The sequence below is a fragment of the Anomaloglossus baeobatrachus genome, chromosome 1 (genome assembly GCF_048569485.1).
Source record: "Anomaloglossus baeobatrachus isolate aAnoBae1 chromosome 1, aAnoBae1.hap1, whole genome shotgun sequence".
NCBI classification, from domain to species: domain Eukaryota; kingdom Metazoa; phylum Chordata; class Amphibia; order Anura; family Aromobatidae; genus Anomaloglossus; species Anomaloglossus baeobatrachus.
The window spans coordinates 749969145-749988155 of record NC_134353.1 but is presented as its reverse complement, the minus strand read 5'-3'; the positions used below and the strand labels follow the sequence as shown (position 1 = coordinate 749988155).

At 44.2% G+C, this 19011-nt stretch overlaps 1 protein-coding gene across 1 annotated transcript in view; it reads left to right on the top strand.

Annotated features, from left to right (window-relative positions):
* Positions 1–921: 921 nt before the first annotated feature.
* The window catches only part of PPP1CC (protein phosphatase 1 catalytic subunit gamma), a 56835-nt gene continuing 38745 nt past the window's right edge, over positions 922–19011 (top strand). The window contains exon 1 of the mRNA XM_075323689.1: positions 922–1174. Within this exon, the coding sequence (XP_075179804.1) occupies positions 1120–1174 (55 nt within the window). The 5' untranslated portion in view covers positions 922–1119. The remainder of the gene's footprint in view (positions 1175–19011) is intronic.

Genomic DNA, 19011 nt, shown 5'->3' with positions numbered 1-19011 from the left:
ACACACATACACATTACATACATATATATACACACACATTACATATATATATATACAGTATATATATATATATATATATATATACACATTACTTACATATATACACACACATTACAAATATATATATATAGATATATATATATATATATATATATACACAGTATATATATATACACACACATTACTTACATATATATATGTATATACACACACACATTACATAATAAATATATATATATATATATATATATATATATATATATATATAGATATATACACATTACATACATATATATACACACTACTTACACATATATATATATATATATATATATATACACACACACACACCCATACACATTGCATACATATATATACACACACATTACATATATATATATATATATATATATATATATATATATATACACACACATTACATATATATATACATGATTGATTGCTCTCAGTGAGAGAAACAAAATTAAAATTTTGTAGTTGTGATACCTTGGCTAACACGGTACCAAAACCTTTTTCTTTTAACCATATATATATATATATACACACACACACATACACATTACATACATATATATATATACACACACAGACACAGACATTACATACATACATATATATATATATATACACACACATACACATTACATACATACATATATATATATATATATATATATATATATATATATATATATACACACACACAGACACAGACATTACATACATATATAAGCATACACAGAATGAACCTCTCAGACAATGGATCAGAACGACACATGAAGTAGTCCGCCCATTTCAGCTGAAGTTGCTGAACCATCCGCGGAGTAACACGCGACGTAAGTTGTGATTGGACAATTACGTGCTCTTGCCTCAGCATTGAACAGTTCCTCTCACAGCCCAGGGATCCTTCCGCGGCCGGCAGAGGAGGAGGAGGCGGCGCCATTTTGTGCTGTTCTCGCAGCTTGTAACGGAAGCGGTGAAGAAGCTTCGTACGAGTCGCCAGCTTCTTCCTCTGTATCTTGTCAGCCCCATCTTTTGCTGGTGTTCCCGTCAGACCCGCTTAGTCGTCTTTGGTTTCTGCATCGTTTTTCCGAGGTCATGGCAGATGTCGACAAACTGAATATCGACAGCATCATCCAGCGGCTGTTAGAAGGTGAGGCTTCCCGGGAAGGCCTGCTGCTGTGCTGCGGGTCCCCCGCCCTATTCCGAGGCTTGGTGTGAGGGGGAGCAGCCCGGGCCGCGGCATAGATCTGCCATGTAATCCGCTCCTGTATTGTGAGGGCAGGCTGGGACTTGTAGTCCCTCCTCAGCTGGAATCTGCCGGGCGCGGTGGCTCATCCTGTCAGCTTCTCCAGGAGTGAGGTCATGAGCTGAGGCGCCCCCTGCACAGTATTTGGGAGGGGGTTACAGGGTTTTTCTTATTGATGTGGTAGGGATTCTGCGGCTGTTCCCACCAGTCATTAATGTCCTGGAGAAAACTGCTGACTAGATCCAAAATTACCAGTGACGAGACCTGATGGGTAATGAAAATATTCCAAGCAAGACAAAAGCCGGTGCTTAAAAAACTCTGTTAAGACCCCCCCCAACATATTTCACATGGGCTCTGGGTGAAAAGCATCACAAAAACTGGCCATAATGCACAGACGTGCCATGTTCAGTCTTTTGTCACTACTTGTGACTGGTACTAACCATGAAGAGAATAAAACGCAGTGTTTTCAGTCTTTTTCAGGTGGTTTCGTTTGGAATAATATATATATACACATGCATATTATATAATTTTGAACGTATGTGAATACAAAGCTGCGAGTCCACCTGCAAAGCCTCGGCAGGAGAAAGATGTCCTGCAGCAGCTTCGCCTACAAAAGCCCTGGCACGTCCTATAGACTATTTGTGGTTTTTTCATAGTTGAATGGAGTTAGAAAAAAATGCGCTGAAAAAAAGTACATTTTTTTTTTTTTAGTGGCCAAACACTTTGTAAAACAGCGCTCCGGCACCGACCGAGAGAGACATAGGTGCAACATCTCTTCTGGGCAACTGAACCGGTCAAGTTTTTCAACAGGAAGATGCTTCAGGAAACGACTGTTTTTTTTTTTTTTTTTCCCCTAAGTATCCTATTAGTGAGAAAACAAATTCCCCTCAGGGCGTAAAAGTGAATGTCCCTGAAATCTCTTGCGTATTTTTTTTTTTTCCCTTGTAGATTTGTCACAAAGCATTGTTTGGAGTCTGCAGCAGTGGTTTCTTTCGGCATTTTTACACCATTTCTCACCCATTCAAGTGAAAGGGGGAAAAAGTGTATATTTTATGCAGCCTATGGGTATGTGCGCACGTTGCTTTTTACCTGCTTTTTACCTGCTTTTTTGCTGCTTTTTCTTCTGCGCTGTTTAATGCCAAAATGGATGTGTTCTTCTATTCAAGCAAAGTCTATGGGAATTTGGGTTTCTTGTTCACACTATGTTGTTCAAAATGCTGCCTTTTTGTGGCAGAACTTTGGTCAAAAACTCAGCTTTGCAGTGCAAAACCCAAATGGCAAAAACAATTGACATGTTGCTTCTTTGAAAAGCTGAGTTTTTGACCAAAGTTCTGCCACAAAAAGGCAGCATTTTGAACAACATAGTGTGAACAAGAAACCCAAATTCCCATAGACTTTGCTTGAATAGAAGAACACATCCATTTTGGCATTAAACAGCGCAGAAGAAAAAGCAGCAAAAAAGCAGGTAAAAAGCAGGTAAAAAGCAACGTGCGCACATACCCTATTTCTTGCCAACTCTTTGATTTTCAGTGCAGAATAATCTGCTGCAAATATTCAATGTGTGCACATACCCTTCACACACTGCTTTTTGCAGCGGGTTTTTTTTATTATTCAAATAATCTGCATTCTACAGTACCTGCAAAAGCTGAGAGTTCAGACATCTCATGCAAACGATTGTTTTTGTTTGGTTTTGACTGAAGTTGAGAAGTGCATTGTTGTTTTTTAAATCTGCACACGTCAATTTCATCAGTGTTTTATAAAGCAGTCAACAAAACACAGTAAACATGTTTTGTTGCATTTTTGGTGAATACCATTTTAGAGAACCAACCAGCAGGATTTTCTTAAAGCCAGTGCTATACTGGCGCAGGGATGCTGAATGTAAGCATAGCTTTTGTTCTGAGATTGGAGGTTTTATTTCAGAAATATGTGCAAATAAAGTTCCACCAATGCACTGCTATTTGACAGGTGCAACAGGAAGGGAATATGTGGGTTGGTTCTTGCTATCTATTCCCGCCCCTGCCTGTCTGCCTGCGCCAGAATTAATGTCTATGACGGCGACAGGGGCAGCAATAAATTGCAAGACTCGACCCACATATTCCCTCCTCTGTTGTACCTGTCAATCAAATAGCAGTGCATTGCTGGAACTTGCACATATTTCTAAAATAACACATCCAATCTCAGAACAAAAGCTATGCTTACATTCAGCATTCTAGTGCCAGTATAGCACCGGCTTTACTTTTATATATGAAAAGCCTGCTGGTTCTTTCCCTTTAAATATGTACTGTAGGCAAATCACACATGATCCGTAGAAAAAACCCCCACTGCAAGTACAAAGCAAAACCTCTGCCTTTTAAACTTCGTGTTTAGGCTATGTGCGCACGTTGCGTAAATACATGCAGTTACGCTGCGCTTTGTAGCGCAGCGTAACTGCATGTGTCCTGCGTCCCCTGCACAGTATGAAGATTATGCAGGAGCCGTGCGCACGTGTCGTCTTAGAGCGCAGCGCTTTGGCTGCTGCCAGAAGCGCTGCGTTCTAAGAAGTGACATGGCACTTCTTCCGTGCGCTTTGCCGGCAGCTCCTGCTCTGTCTATGGCAGGAGCTGCAGGCAGAGCGCATGGAATCGGCTTTTTATTTTCTGCAGCGATTTGAAGCGCACGTGTGCTCTTCAGATCGCTGCAGAAATTTCTGCAGTGACTGTACGCAACGTGCGCACATAGCCTTATACTGCCAAGAGAGCAAGTTTTGGCTGCAGATAAAAATTATGCGTGAACATGGGGAGGTTTTACATGCTGTGCGGTAACTTTTAATGCAAACATAAAGGGAACCTGTCACTAGTTTCCTTGCTGATAATCCCTGCCCATTATCTTTTTAAGATCATCTGAATGGGGTTCCTGCCACCCCTTGATATCCTCAGACATGCCCCTTCACACCTTAGAAAAAGTGTTATAGTTGTACCGCACTGCATATAAATTGCAGTCTGTGTCTTCAGATTGTGATCAGCGCCACCTCTTCTAACTGCATAACAGAGAGTATTAGAGAAGGGGTATATTTTTGTGCTTTTTTGTCCTGATGAAGGGAGCAGGGCTCCTGAAACGCGTAGACACAAGCTACAATAAAGGAACATTGAATATCTTCTTGTCCTGATGCCTGGTGAATAGCGCAGCATAAAAACCCCTTCTCTACTACTCGCTGTTATCTACCACGGGGGCTGCAGCAGAATTCACCTATATACCACATGCTTATACAGGAGTTGTGACTGGCACAACTCCTTGAGGTGAGTGTAAATCTTCTACTTTTCTCGGTATAAACCGGGTAAGACACTATTGCGCTTTCTATTCCCACAGTTTATTCTCTTCTAACTGCATGTATGTGGATGAGGTCTGTACGTCACCCATGTAGTGCCCGAAGTCTCGCTCCTGCGCTTTGGAATCACTTGCTGTTCAGTAGGGTACAGTGAGGCTGCGCCTGCGCAGGTCTCCGCTTCAACTACACAGACTACTGACAATGTAAATGATATGTCATCCACTTAGGCTACTTTCACACATCCGGCTTGAGCTCTGCGGCTCAATCCGGCTGTGCAAGCTATGCAACGGATGCGGTGAAAACACCGCATCCTTTGCATAAGTTTTTCCTGTGCGGCCAGTCCGGTTTTTGCCGCTTGCGGCATGCTACTGAGCATGCGCAGTGGCAAAAACCGCATGCGGCGGCCGGATGCGGTTATTACCGCATCGCACCGCATCCGGCCGGCATAGGCATGCATTGAAAAATGCGCCGCATCGGCCGAATGCGGCGCGATGCGGTTTTTTTTGCCGCATGAAAAAACGTGCCAGGCAACGTTCCATCCGGCCGCCGCATCGGCTAAATCTGCCGCATGCGGCAAAAACCGGACGGAACGCAAGGCCATGCGGCACTAATTAAAGTCTATGCAGGAAAATCGCGACCGGCAGCAAAAAAAAACGGTTGCGATTTTCCTGCAAAGTGCCGGATTGTGCCGCATAGCAAAAACCGGAGGTGTGAAAGTAGCCTTACATGCAGGTAGAAGAGGCAGCACTTGTATGGACCGGGGCAGTGCTGATCTCAGTCTGCATTCACCCACTTGACCAGACCACCCAATTTACATGCAATATGGGACAAGTATAAAACACTTCATGAGATATGCAGAGGCACGTCTGAGGATATGAAGGGGTTGCATAAACATTCACATGATCTTAAAGGTGAAGGGCTTAGTTTATAAGCAAAACAAACTACTGACAGACGTTCCCTTTAAAAATTACAAGAGTTAAAAAATTGAAAACCAGGTGCATGACCTGTTATTTTCAGGTGTGATCAAAATTCCTGATTCGTGGTTGTCCGATATAGAGCAAAAAAAATGCAAGCATGGCTACTCTAAAACCGGAAAAAACAAAAGGGGTATAATTGCCTTTCTTCAGCGCTCTATTGGGAGACCCAGACGATTGGGGTATAGCTACTGCCCTCTGGAGGCCACACAAAGCACTACATCAAAAGTGCAAGGCCCCTCCCCCTCTGGCTATACCCCCCCCCGTGATATCACGGGTTCTCCAGTTTTAGCTTTGTGTGCGAAGGAGGTCAGACATTCCATGCATAGCTCCACAGATTTTAGTCAGCAGTAGCTGCTGACTATTTCGGATGGAAGAAAAGAGGACACATATAGCGTCCCCAGCATGCTCCCTTCTCACCCCTGGATGGTGTTGTAAGGTTGAGGTACCTATTGCTGGTACAGGGCTGGAGCCTGACATGCTGTTTTCCTTCCACATCCCCTGGTAGGGCTCTGTGGAAGTGGGATCCTGCCGGCCTCTCAGCTCTGACGCCGGGCTCCATCCACAGACCCATTAGAACCTGATGGATTCGGAGCAGGAGTACGATCAGGGACAGGCCCTGCATCATACAGGTACTCTGTGTCCCCGGCAGGCACAGACACACTCCGGGCTGGCTGGGTGTTGTAGTGCGCCGGGGACCGCAACGTTGGAGTTAGTGTCCCTACAGATTACTGGGGGATTTTTTGTGTATGGGAACGCAGCGCCGACCCCCTCTGGACCGGGCGGCGCTGCTGTGACTTGTGGTGCGCCGGGGATCCGCCGTCCGCGCTTTTACGGCGGCGGCGGTTATAAATTGAGTCCCCGGCTTTTTGGGCCTAGGACGCCGGCAGCTCCGATTTGTTCCCGCCCCCACCCTGTCATTCAGGGTAGGGGAGAGACGCTGTTCGCTAGCAGCGACGAGGGCTGGAGCCTGATTTACATGCTCCAGCCCTCACACTAGGCACAGAGGGAAGCAGGCTTCCCGCTCTTAGCCAGGAACGCCCAGGGCCCGCCCCCCTTCCTCTCAGGACGCCGGCAGCCATTACATACAGTCTGGCTGGAGGAAGGACGCAAGGCTCTGGGAGACCTGGACTAGGGGCTATCTGGCGACCACACACCCGCTTTTTAAGCGGGCGGTAAGCGATTTTTCTGTGCTGGTCCCTCTAGTGCCTCACGGTGTATCGGTGTACTGTGTACAGATATATAGAGGCCTACCGTTCTGCGGGGCTTCCGGTTCCTTCAGGGCTAAAAGCCCACTCAACCAGAGCCGTGGGTGCGTCCTGGGCATTTCGTCACCAGGCTTCGGCTCAACAGGTGTGCCAGGCAGCTACCTGGTCCAGTCTGCACACTTTCACCAAGCATTATCAGGTGCATACCTATGTTTCGGCGGATGCCAGCTTAGGTAGAAGAGTCCTGCAGGCGGCAGTGACACCCCCGTAGGGGAGGGCTGTTTTGCAGCTCTAACATGAGGTATTTCTTTACCCACCCAGGGACAGCTTTTGGACGTCCCAATCGTCTGGGTCTCCCAATAGAGCGCTGAAGAAGAAGGGAATTTTGTTACTTACCGTAAATTCCTTTTCTTCTAGCTCTTATTGGGAGACCCAGCACCCGCCCTGTTGTCCTTCGGGATGTTTTTTTGTTGTTTGCGGGTACACATGTTGTTCATGTTGAACGGTTTTTCAGTTCTCCGATGTTATTCGGAGTTAATTTGTTTAAACCAGTTATTGGCTTCCTCCTTCTTGCTTTGGCACTAAAACTGGAGAACCCGTGATATCACGGGGGGGGTATAGCCAGAGGGGGAGGGGCCTTGCACTTTTGATGTAGTGCTTTGTGTGGCCTCCAGAGGGCAGTAGCTATACCCCAATCGTCTGGGTCTCCCAATAAGAGCTAGAAGAAAAGGAATTTACGGTAAGTAACAAAATTCCCTTCTTCAGTGCACTCACTGATCCAGCTAGGGCAGCTGCGGAGGTCTGTGGTGGTGATGCCTGCACCGGTTGAAAGTCAGTGAACCTCTGCAGCGGTTAGGTGTTACAGTTAGTGTTGAGCGGATTCGAACTGTAAAAATCCGGATCCGCGCGGTTTCAGCGTCCGACCCGGTCGCGGGAATCCGGCTGCACGATCCGGATTTTTTTTTTTTTTTTTTTTTTTTTTTAAGTCCGCTCAACTCTAGTTACAGTGCATCAGCGGATATTTCTCTGACTTGCTACCCTGCAGTAGTCCGCTGCCTTTCAAGGAGAACATACATCACTTCTGGAGCCAGTGCAGACCTCCAGTGCTACCCTGGAAGGTGAGGGTGCAACGTGTTTTCTTTTGAGGGCAACCACTTTTTACAGGGTTTTTCTGGCCTGGAATGAAAAGTCAGCAGTCATTCTGTTACTGCGTACACTGTCGTAATTTCCCCATGTTCCTCATATCGGTGGCTGGCAGTGTGACCTTCGTATGAAATTTGCATACTTGCGCTCACTAACCGACTAGACTCCTGTGGCTTTTCTCAATTCTCTACTATTGAAAGAACCAGGTGTGTTAAATTGGCACATAATTGCAAGCATGTAAATGACATAAATGTGTGATCGTAAACCCACGTGGGGAATCTGTGTTGGTTCTGCCGTCAAATGTACTTGCATAGACTGCAAACTTTCATTTCAGCCTGGGCAGCCATGTAAAAAATTAAACTTTTTTTTGTTTTCTTAAGCACCCCCCCCAATACTGAAAGGAACTTCAAAATGTATTTTCAAACCTTAGGTTTGTCCTGCACAGTTCCTTTTAAAGGGACCCTGTCACCAGGTTTGTCCCTTTTATAGGCTGGGGCCACACCGGCATTAATGCAAGTGAATCGCATAACACTTGGCTCCCGCTCTGCTGCGAGTGTAAGGGTACCTTCACACTTTAGCGATGCAGCAGCGATCCGACCAGCGATCTGACCTGGTCAGGATCGCTGCTGCATCGCTACATGGTCGCTGGTGAGCTGTCAAACAGGCAGATCTCACCAGTGACCAGCCCCCAGCCAGCAGCGACGTGCAAGCGACGCTGCGCTTGCACGGAGCCGTCGTCTGGAAGCTGCGGACACTGTAACTAAGGTAAACATCGGGTATGGTTACCTGATGTTTACCTTAGGTACCAGCTCACACCGCTTAACTTAGCGGGTGCAGGGAGCAGGAGCCGGCACTGGCAGCGTGAGAGCTGCGGAGGCTGGTAACGAAGGTAAATATCGGGTAACCACCTTGGTTACCCGATGTTTACCTTGGCTACAGCTTACCGCAGGCTGTCAGACGCCGGCCCCTGCTCCCTGCACATTCAGGATTGTTGCTCTCTCGCTGTCACACACAGCGATGTGCGCTTATCAGCGGGAGAGCAACAATAAAAAAACGAACCAGGGCTGTGTGTAACGAGCAGCGATCTCACAGCAGGGGCCAGATCGCTGCTCAGTGTCACACGCAGCGAGATCGCTAATGAGGTCACAAAAAACGTGACTCAGCAGCGATCTCAGTAGCGATCTCGCTGTGTGTGAAGTACCCCTAAGCAGAGTGTCATGCTACTGTGATGCAAACCTGCGATCCTTGCACAGCCGCGGAGGACAGGGCGGACGCTGCGGAGGAGACAGAGGGATTATCTCCCTTTCTCCTCCATTGTCAGCTGTTGCGTATACTGCATTGCACTCCGCTGTACTGCGAGTGCAATGTGATGTTTCTCTCGCACCCATAGACTTGTATGGGTGAGAGTGAAAATGAATCGGATACCACTAGCAACATGCTGCGGTTGTTTTCTTGGTCCGAATAGGGCTCAGAAAAAAATTGCTCATGGGAGCTGCCCCTTAGAGTAACATGGGTCCGGGTGGAATGTTATTTATTCATTTTTTTTAAATCCCATTCCACTCGCTCCGTTTTACTCTCTGCTTGCTAGCTCGTAACCTTTGGCCACTCTCATACTGTATATAATATATAGTATCCAGTGGATGTTGCTCTCGAGTCCGGCGCCGCCTCTCTTCTGTGATCACAATCCAACTTCTTTCCACCACCGCGTTATCCACACAGGGTGGCATTGTGGTTCTGCACAGGTGCACTTTGATCTGCCCTGCTGAGAGCAGATCAAAGTATTGTAGTGCGCATGTGTGGGTGGTCGCCCCCCCCCTTGCTGAGTATAATAAAGGTGTTTTGTTTTTTTTACGTTATACAGATCGGCCTGGGCTCCTATGTACCGCATTCTAAAATGCTGTCTATAAGAGCCTACTGGTTGTGGCCACAGCTTATAGGGTACAAATCTGATGACTAGTTCCCTTAAAGCATTTTTGGTGGGTGCTTAAAGTTAACATGTCAGGTCCAATATGCACCCAGAACTATGAGCAGTTCTTGGAATATATTTCTAATCCCTGCATAACTGTCCCAGCGTCTAGTAGCATAGATAAAGAGATCTTTAGAAACAGTATTTCTAAAGATCCTTTAATATGCTAATGAGCGCAGGGACTAGTCGCAAGGGCGTAAGTTACTCCGACATGTTAGCATGCCCACAGGGGCGTGCTAGCATACTATTCCATGCCTAGCATCATTGGTGGCGACACGCGTACCTGTGTCCGTTGTCACCGCTTCAGACGCCGGGTTTAGGGTCATGGCACATAAGTCTCGTTACTTCCGGTCATGCGCACTAGACCTCTCTAAAGCCGGGACGCATACACCCAGCTTCATAGTGCACATGACCAGAAGTATCGAGAATTCTGATCATACAAACGGAGCCTAATCCCAGCGTCTGAGGCGGTGACAAAGGACACAGGTACATGCGTCACTGTCGACGCTGGGCAATTGGCATTGAATAGCATGTTTACTCGTCCCTGTGGTTATGCTAAGAGGGTGGACTAGTCGGGGGGAACTAACGCCCTTGTGACTAGTTCCTGTACTCATTAACATATCATAAAGGAGCTTTAGAAATACTTTTTCTAAAGATATCTTTATTTATGTAACTAGACGATGGGACGGTTAGGCAGGGGTTAGAAATATGCACACAGAACTGCTCATGGTTCTGGGTGTATATTGGACCTGACGGGTTCCCTTTTAAGAACAAAAAAAATAAGGTTGCCCATTGCTGCACATTTAGTTTATTTCCTTTAGTAGAATTTCCAGCTGCAAATCTGCAGTACAGTAATGGCAAAGTAGATGAGGGCAAACAAATCTCGTTTGTTGCAGTTATTTTCCACACAAATTGACAATCAATTCTTGTAGAATTCTAGCATATAACCACATACCCCCTTAATGCATAGAGTAAAGTTTGCAGCAATTTATCAGGAAAATCCTCATGGAACAAATGTAAAATTTGTCATGAAGATATCTTGTGCAAGGCTTTTTCTGCATTGTACAGTGTCTCTAACTCAAAAAACAATAGAGCCTGATTCATAACTTACTGTAGAATTCTAAATAATGGTGTCAGGAGCGTGTCATCTTTATAGAAATGCATGAAGCTGGTATGCTCCTGTTAGGAGAGCCGCTGTGATCCCCGCACGAGTCACGCAAGTGTGACCCCAGCCTAAGGTGAAGGATAGGGGCTTAAAGATGACCGCTGTGCTAACAGGTGAGACACCACACTCCCAAGTAGCTTTATTATGTGTTTCAGACTCGAACCGAACACTTTTTGTTCAAATTAAACTTGTGTAGTTTGATTTGGAAAGGGTTTGGTTCGAGCCTGAAACGTAATAAAGCTACTTGGGAGTGTGGTGCCTCATCTTCTACAGCACAGTAGTCATCTTTTAAACCCCTATCCTCCACCTTAGTTCCAATTGTATTCTCAATGGGATTCTCCTTCCTACTGGTAGACTGCAGCGGCTCTAAAGGTACCGTCACACTAAGCGACGCTCCAGCGATCCCACCAGCAACCTGACCTGGCAGGGATCGCTGGAGCGTCGCTACACGGGTTGTTGGTGAGCTGTCACACAGGCAGATCTCACCAGTGACCAGCCCCTAGCCAGCAGCAACGCGTGGAAGCATGCTGCGCTTGGTAACTAAGGTAAATATCGCGTAACCAACCCGATATTTACCTTGGTTACCAGCTCACACCGCTTAGCGCTGGCTCATTGCACACCTAGCCACAGTACACATCGGGTTAATTACCCGATGTGTACTCTGCTACGTGTGCAGGGAGTCTGCTTCTGCGGACGCTGGTAACCACGGTAAACATCGGGTAACCAAGAAGCCCTTACCTTGGTTACCCGATATTTACCTTCGTTACCAGCGTCCACCACTCTCACGCTGCCAGTGCCGGCTCCCTGTTCCCTGCACTCCTAGCCACAGTACACATCGGGTTAATTACCCGATGTGTACTGTGGCTACGTGTGCAGAGAGCAGGGAGCCGGCACTGGCAGTGTGAGAGCGGCGGACGCTGGTAACGAAGGTAAATATCGGGTAACCAAGGGAAGGGCTTCTTGGTTACCCGATGTTTACTGTGGTTACCAGCGTCCGCAGAAGCCGGCTCCCTGCACATTCAGTTGTTGCTCTGTCGCTGTCACACACAGCGATGTGTGCTTCACAGCAGGAGAGCAACAACTAAAAAATGGCCCAGGACATTTAGCAACAACCAGCGACCTCACAGCAGGGGCCCGGGTTGTTGCTGGATGTCACACACAGCAACATCGCTAGCAACATCGCTGCTACGTCACAAAAGTTGTGCCTCAGCAGTGATGTTGCTAGCGATGTTGCTTAGTGTGACGTGGCTTTAACCAGGGCTGTGGAGTCGGAGTCGGAGTCGTGGAGTCGGAGTCGGAGCTCATTTTGGTGGAGTCGGAGTCGGTATAAAATGCACCGACTCCGACTCCTAAAATATATAATAAATTGGGGACAGGAGTGCAATGCAGAATGTGCTGAATATTTTACTAAATAATATTTAGTATAATGCTTATATTTAAGTGAAAAATTTATTGTAGTACAATGTGAACATCAGACATTTAATTGTTTTTATGATACAATAATCAAGATATTTGGATAGAACATAAAATATTTATTGGAATACAACTTTAGAACACAAAAAACTAATAAATTGTAAATATGTAATATATATATATATATATATATATATATATATATATATATATATATATATATATATATATATATATATATATATATATATATATATATATATATATATATATATATACACAGTGTATATACACACACAAGATTTATATGTAATCTACTGTATATTACATAGTGTATTACATATTTACAATTTATTACAGTTTTTTGTGTTCTAAAGTTGTATTCCAATAAATATATTTTATGTTCTATCCAAATATCTTGATTATTGTATCATAAAAATTATTAAATGTCTGATGTTCACATACACATATTCATGTACTACAATACATTTTTCACCTAACTATAAGCAATATATGTAGGAGTCGGAGTCGGAGCCAGAGTCGGAGCCAGAGTCGGAGCCAGAGTCGGAGCCGGAGTCGGAGTCGGTGCAAGAGAATTTGAGGAGTCGGAGTCGAAGGTTTGGCTTACCGACTCCACAGCCCTGGCTTTAACACAGGCTGGAATTTTGGTAATGATTCCTCCCCTGGCTGCCTGGACCACTGTTTAAATTTCTCCCTTTTGCCTCTGCAATTAACAGTGTGGCCAATCTGTAAACATTGTTTGGTTTTCTCCCACTCTTCAATGAAATGGCCCCGGAAACAGCACATGCGTGCACTGTGATATTCGGTCCCATTTTACTGAGGACACTGTGGAAATGACTATGAACGGGGTGGCGTATACACTGATTTAAAAAAAACAAAAAACAAAACATTTCAATCTGCACATGCACCGCTGCCACTCAAATTCATCTTTACATTAAAATGGTGCCGGTGGTCACGGTGCGCACATTGCTGATTCCAGCGCCATTTTATTAAAGAGTTTGAGCAAAATACTGTGTTCGTGGCAGCAGAGGGGAGACATTTAAAGAGGGGAGGACACGTTACTGAATACCCGATCCAAATAGTCCTGCCCCGATGCACTCATTTCTGGATCTTGGATCTTTGATTGCAGAAATGTATTTATTTTTTTTAATCATCAAATCTCTAAAGTGAAGGTGTGATTTAATACCTCTAATATACATTGGAGCTGATTCATCAGTTTTCCTCAGAATTTTGGTGTAAAACTATTTTGAAATTATTTTAAAATGTTGCACAAGTTGTAATTGCACAAAAATGTAGCTGCTCTAGGTGTTTTTACACAAGTTCTGACTAACTTATTGAAAAGCTGGTGGAGCTTTACTGGAACAAGGTGCTAAAGCGGGGCTGACAGATTCACAAGTGGTGTAAATTACTACAATATTTGCACTAAGCGGTTAAAGAGGACCTGACACCAGCTCAGAAGTGGACAGTTTTTCCTAGTTTTATTCTTGTCGCTCCATTATTTACTACTGTTCCAAAGATATGGATATTTTTAGTTAGTGCTAATATTTTATGATTAATTAAGGGGAAGTGAAGAGCAGTATAAAGATAACCCCAGAAAATGCTTATGAGCACTGCCCCCTTTAGTAAAGATCATAATAATTTGCATTAAATAAACAGGGGAGCAGCACAAATAAAAAGAGCAAACACTGGCCACTTGTGACTTGGTGACAGGTCCTCTAACTTTATTAGCACCCTTGCACTGGACAGTATCTGTCAGGATGGGAAAAGGGAGGGGGAACTGAGAAACATGAGACTTTCTGATGACATTTACTGAAATGTTTTGTGGATTTTGAAGAAGTGTCAGGAACAGATTTGGATGAGTAACTTGCTGTTCTTGGGTAGGACTTGTATGGTTGCCTCTACTTCGGTACTAACTGAGAAAGTACTTTGTTCATAGTTTTTCTTTTAAAAAAAACGATTGATCCATGACAATAGTCTGAGTGAAAGACATAAATATATGTCCTCATTAGGGTCTCCATGTCTGGAAGGGGCTCGAGCTGCGGCAGATGCCGGTTGTGTTACATTGCCCTCGTCTGCCTCTTACAGCAGCGGTTGTAGCCAAGTACCTCTAACTTCAGTTAACCATTTAGATGTTGCTCTACATTTGACAGTGGCATTTAAATGGAGCTGATGTCGGTGGGCAAAGGCATCGGCTCATATCAGCACCTACGATGCGTTTGCGGGATATCGATGGATTGCTATGGTTGCTGCCATCCTGGTCCTCCTGTAAAGCTCCGCATCGGTCTAGGCTTTACCTATAATACTGTGGTATTGCAGTATATCAAACTATTGCAGGTTCAAAACCTCTAAGGAGCCTACAAAATATGGTAATAGTTTTTTGAATAAAACTATATTCAAATCACCCGCACCTTCTCCCCTTAAACATATTTGGTATTGATATATTCCTAAAACTCTGATCTATCAAAATATAAAACTAACTTTTATGTTAGACATTATAAAGAGAGACAAAAAAAATCTGTCAGAAATCTATATTGGCAAATAAGGCCTTGTATCCTATGTTAAGCTGAGCAATGTGATATGTAGGTTAATATGATTGAGTAGAATTTCTGAGTAAAAGCAGAACAAATCCAAGGAGACAGTGGGCGTTCTGATTCTTCTGCCCACACACTGATTGGCAGGACTTTTGTGCACACTAATGCAGTGAAAGCTGCCCGTTACCCTGTGTGGGAGGGGTAACATGTACTCAGGACAACAAAAATCACCTGTATGGAGAATAAATTGGAGCTCTTTAATTTAACACCTTCAGCCCCCAGCCTGTTTTCACGTTAAGGACCCGGCCATTTTTTGCAATTTTGACCAGTGTCCCTTTATGATATAACTCTGGAACGCTTCAACGGATCCTGGCGATTCTGACAGTTTTTTCGTGACATATTGTACTTCATGTCAGTTGTAAATTTAGGCCGATATATGTTTTGCGTTTATTGAAAATTTCGGAAATTTGGCGAAAACTTTGAAAATTTCGCAATTTTCAAAATTTTATGTCCATAAATCTCAACACAGAAACCAGCCAGATATCCCTCCGGGAAGGACCCAGCCAAGGGGTGGCTCTTTTTAGGAGACCACCATAACCACTATATTAAGTGGCCCTTTTAATCAGGGCTGTGGAGTCGGTAAGCCAAACCTTCGACTCCGACTCCGACTCCTCAAATTCTCTTGCACCGACTCCGGCTCCGACTCCAACTCCGGCTCCGACTCCGACTCCTACATATATTGCTTATAGTTAGGTGAAAAATTTATTGTAGTACATGAATATGTGTATGTGAACATCAGACATTTAATAATTTTTATGATACAATAATCAAGATATTTGGATAGAACATAAAATATATTTATTGGAATACAACTTTAGAACACAAACTGTAATAAATTGTAAATGTGTAATACACTATGTAATATACAGTAGATTACATATATATCTTGTGTGTGTGTGTATATACACTATATATATATATTATATATATTACATATTTACAATTTATTAGTTTTTTTGTGTTCTAAAGTTGTATTCCAATAAATATTTTATGTTCTATCCAAATATCTTGATTATTGTATCATAAAAACAATTAAATGTCTGATGTTCACATTGTACTACAATAAATTTTTCACTTAAATATAAGCATTATACTAAATGTTGTTATTTAGTAAAATATTCAGCACATTCTGCATTGCACTCCTGTCCCCAATTTATTATATATTTTCGGAGTCGGTGCATTTTATACCGACTCCGACTCCGACTCCACCAAAATGAGCTCCGACTCCGACTCCGACTCCACGACTCCGACTCCGACTCCACAGCCCTGCTTTTAATCAATATCCACCTTTTTGACAAGTTTAAAGCTATGACAAGGGAAATACCAAGGCCAGGTATCCATCCACAGACAGCTGTTTCTCCCCGAGATCAGTGATTTTGTCTTGTTGGTCTACTAGGCATTGCTCCCACCTGGCCAGAATCCTACTCCACACTGATGAGGGGCAATACCCCGAAACAGCTGTCTGTGGATGGATACCTGGCCTTGGTATTTCCCTTGTCATAGCTTTAAACTTGTCAAAAAGGTGGATATTGACTAAAAGGGCCACTTTAATATAGTGGTTATGGTGGTCTCCTAAAAAGAGCCACCCCTTGGCTGGGTCCTTCCCGGAGGGATATCTGGCTGGTTTCTGTGTTGAGACTCCTAACAGAGGCTCCACGGACTTTTTTGATTTGCATATTTCCCAGGGTGCAATGTACCTAGGATTTCACTGTCTTTAGCGCCCTCGCTGGCTGCCGGCAGTGTTTTCTCTGGCTGGTCTCCCCGAGATCAGTGATTATGTCCATAAATCTGAAAGAGATGTCACACAAAATAGTTACTAAATAACATTTCCCACATGTCTACTTTACACCAGCTCAATTTTCTAAACAAATTTTTTTGTTTCGTTAGGACGTTAGAGGGGTCAAAGTTCATCTGCAATTTCTCATTTTTCCAACAAAATTTACAAAAAAATTTTTGGGTACCACATCACATTTGGAGTGATTTGAGAAACCTAGGCAACAGAAAATACCCCATTTTAAATCTGCACCCCTCACTCTGCTTAAAACCACATCCAAGAAGTTTATTAACCCTTTTGGAGCTTCACAACAACCAAAGCAATGTAGAAGTAAAAAATGAAAATTTTACTTTTTTACACAAAAATGTTACTTTACCCATAAAATTTAGCATTTTCACAAGGGTATCAGGAGAAATTGCACAATTTTATGGTGCATTTTTTCCTGAGTACACAGAAACCTCATATGTGGTGGAAATCAATTGTTTGGGTGCACAGCGTGGCTCAGAAGAGGAGACGCCATATTGCGTTTGGCGACCCCCTGAGGTGCCTAAACAATGGAGCCCCCCCACATGTGACCCCATTTTGGAAACTAGACCCCCCCCCCCCATACAAAAAAAGTTAGTTTGGTGAAATAAAAAGTACGGATGTCAGTAAAAAAAAAAAAAATATGAGCGCCTGCAACTGACACTAAGGCAAGTGCCACACGTGACAGCGATGCACGAATCTCGCATCGCATCACACTCCTGTCTGGAAGAGAGCAACCGTGCCGGATGATGCGTTGTGAGACTCGTGCATCGCTCTCGTGTGGCACTGGGATGACCCTTACAATATTCAGTAAAAAAATACTGTAGTTGACGATTACTACAGTATCATTTTACTGGCCCTAAACTAAGTTTATTTGTAGTTCTTTCTTAGTTTACATAAAAAAAAATCAGGACGCACGCACGGATGTGCTGCAAAAAGGGGGGGGACTAGGTGGGATGGAAAAAAAAGATGGATGGAGGATGGGAGAGGGTGCGGCGAATGGAGGCACGGCGGGTGGGAGAGAGGGCTGTGGGAGAGAGGGTGGGCAGCAGATGAAGATGATAGGAGAGAGCAGACAGCAGATCAGGGAGGGGGGAAGAGAGGGGGCAGCAGATCAGGGAGGGGGGCAGCGGCTTATGAGTGAGAGTGGGCAGCAGATTGGGGAAGGTGAGAGATGGGACAGAGCGGGCAGCAGCTCACGGAGGGGGGCAGCGGCTGATGGGGGAGAGCGGTGGCAAATGAAGGGGGGCTGCAGCAGATAAAGGAGATCGGTTGTGGCTAAATCCCAGAAGGACCTGTGGGCATGACCGGCTTGGTTAGTGGGCATGACGGCTTGTTTGGTACGCGTGGTGATCTTTCCTCCCATCCACCATACTGATACAAGGAGGGCTTTGCACCCCCTGCACCTCCCCCATCTGATGGTCTTACCACCAGACCCCTGCTTCTATTAAGTCAATGCCCATGTGGATTTAAAAGAACAATGTATCTTCCTGGAATCAGCTCATGTGGCGGAGGCCCCACCCCTTCTGGTCACATGGGTATGATGTCAGCAGAGGTCCCTCTGGCGACTGGGATTTAGAAGTTACCATGGGTTGTCAGCTGCTGACCCCTTTCACTGTCATGACTCACTTTCTGTGAATAACAGGAGAACAGCATTTCTGTTGTTCACAGTGATGCTGAAGCATTGCTCTGGTCAGCAAAAGCAATCGGACTGTTCAAATCACCCCCCTTTTGCCCCATTAAAAATAATACAATAACAAAATACACATTTGGTATTGCCGCATTCAGAAATGCCCGATCTATCAAAATATAAACTCAATCTCATCGGTAAAGGGGTAGTTAAAAAAAAAAAATATCAAAACTCTAGGATTAAACTTTTTGGGTTAGTGCAACTTTGCATTAAAATGCAATAACAGTCCATCAAAACATCACATCTACCCAAAAATTGTGTAGTTAAAAACGCCAGCTTATGATATAAAAAATAAGCAGTCACTGAGCCTGAGATCCTGAAAAAAATGGATTCTATGGGTCTCGTAAAATGGTGACAATAGCACAATTTATCTATTTATTTTATACAAACTTCAGAATTTTTTTTTCCATCACCTAGATAAAAGTAAAACTTAGAATGTTCGGTATCTATAAACTCGTACTGACCTGG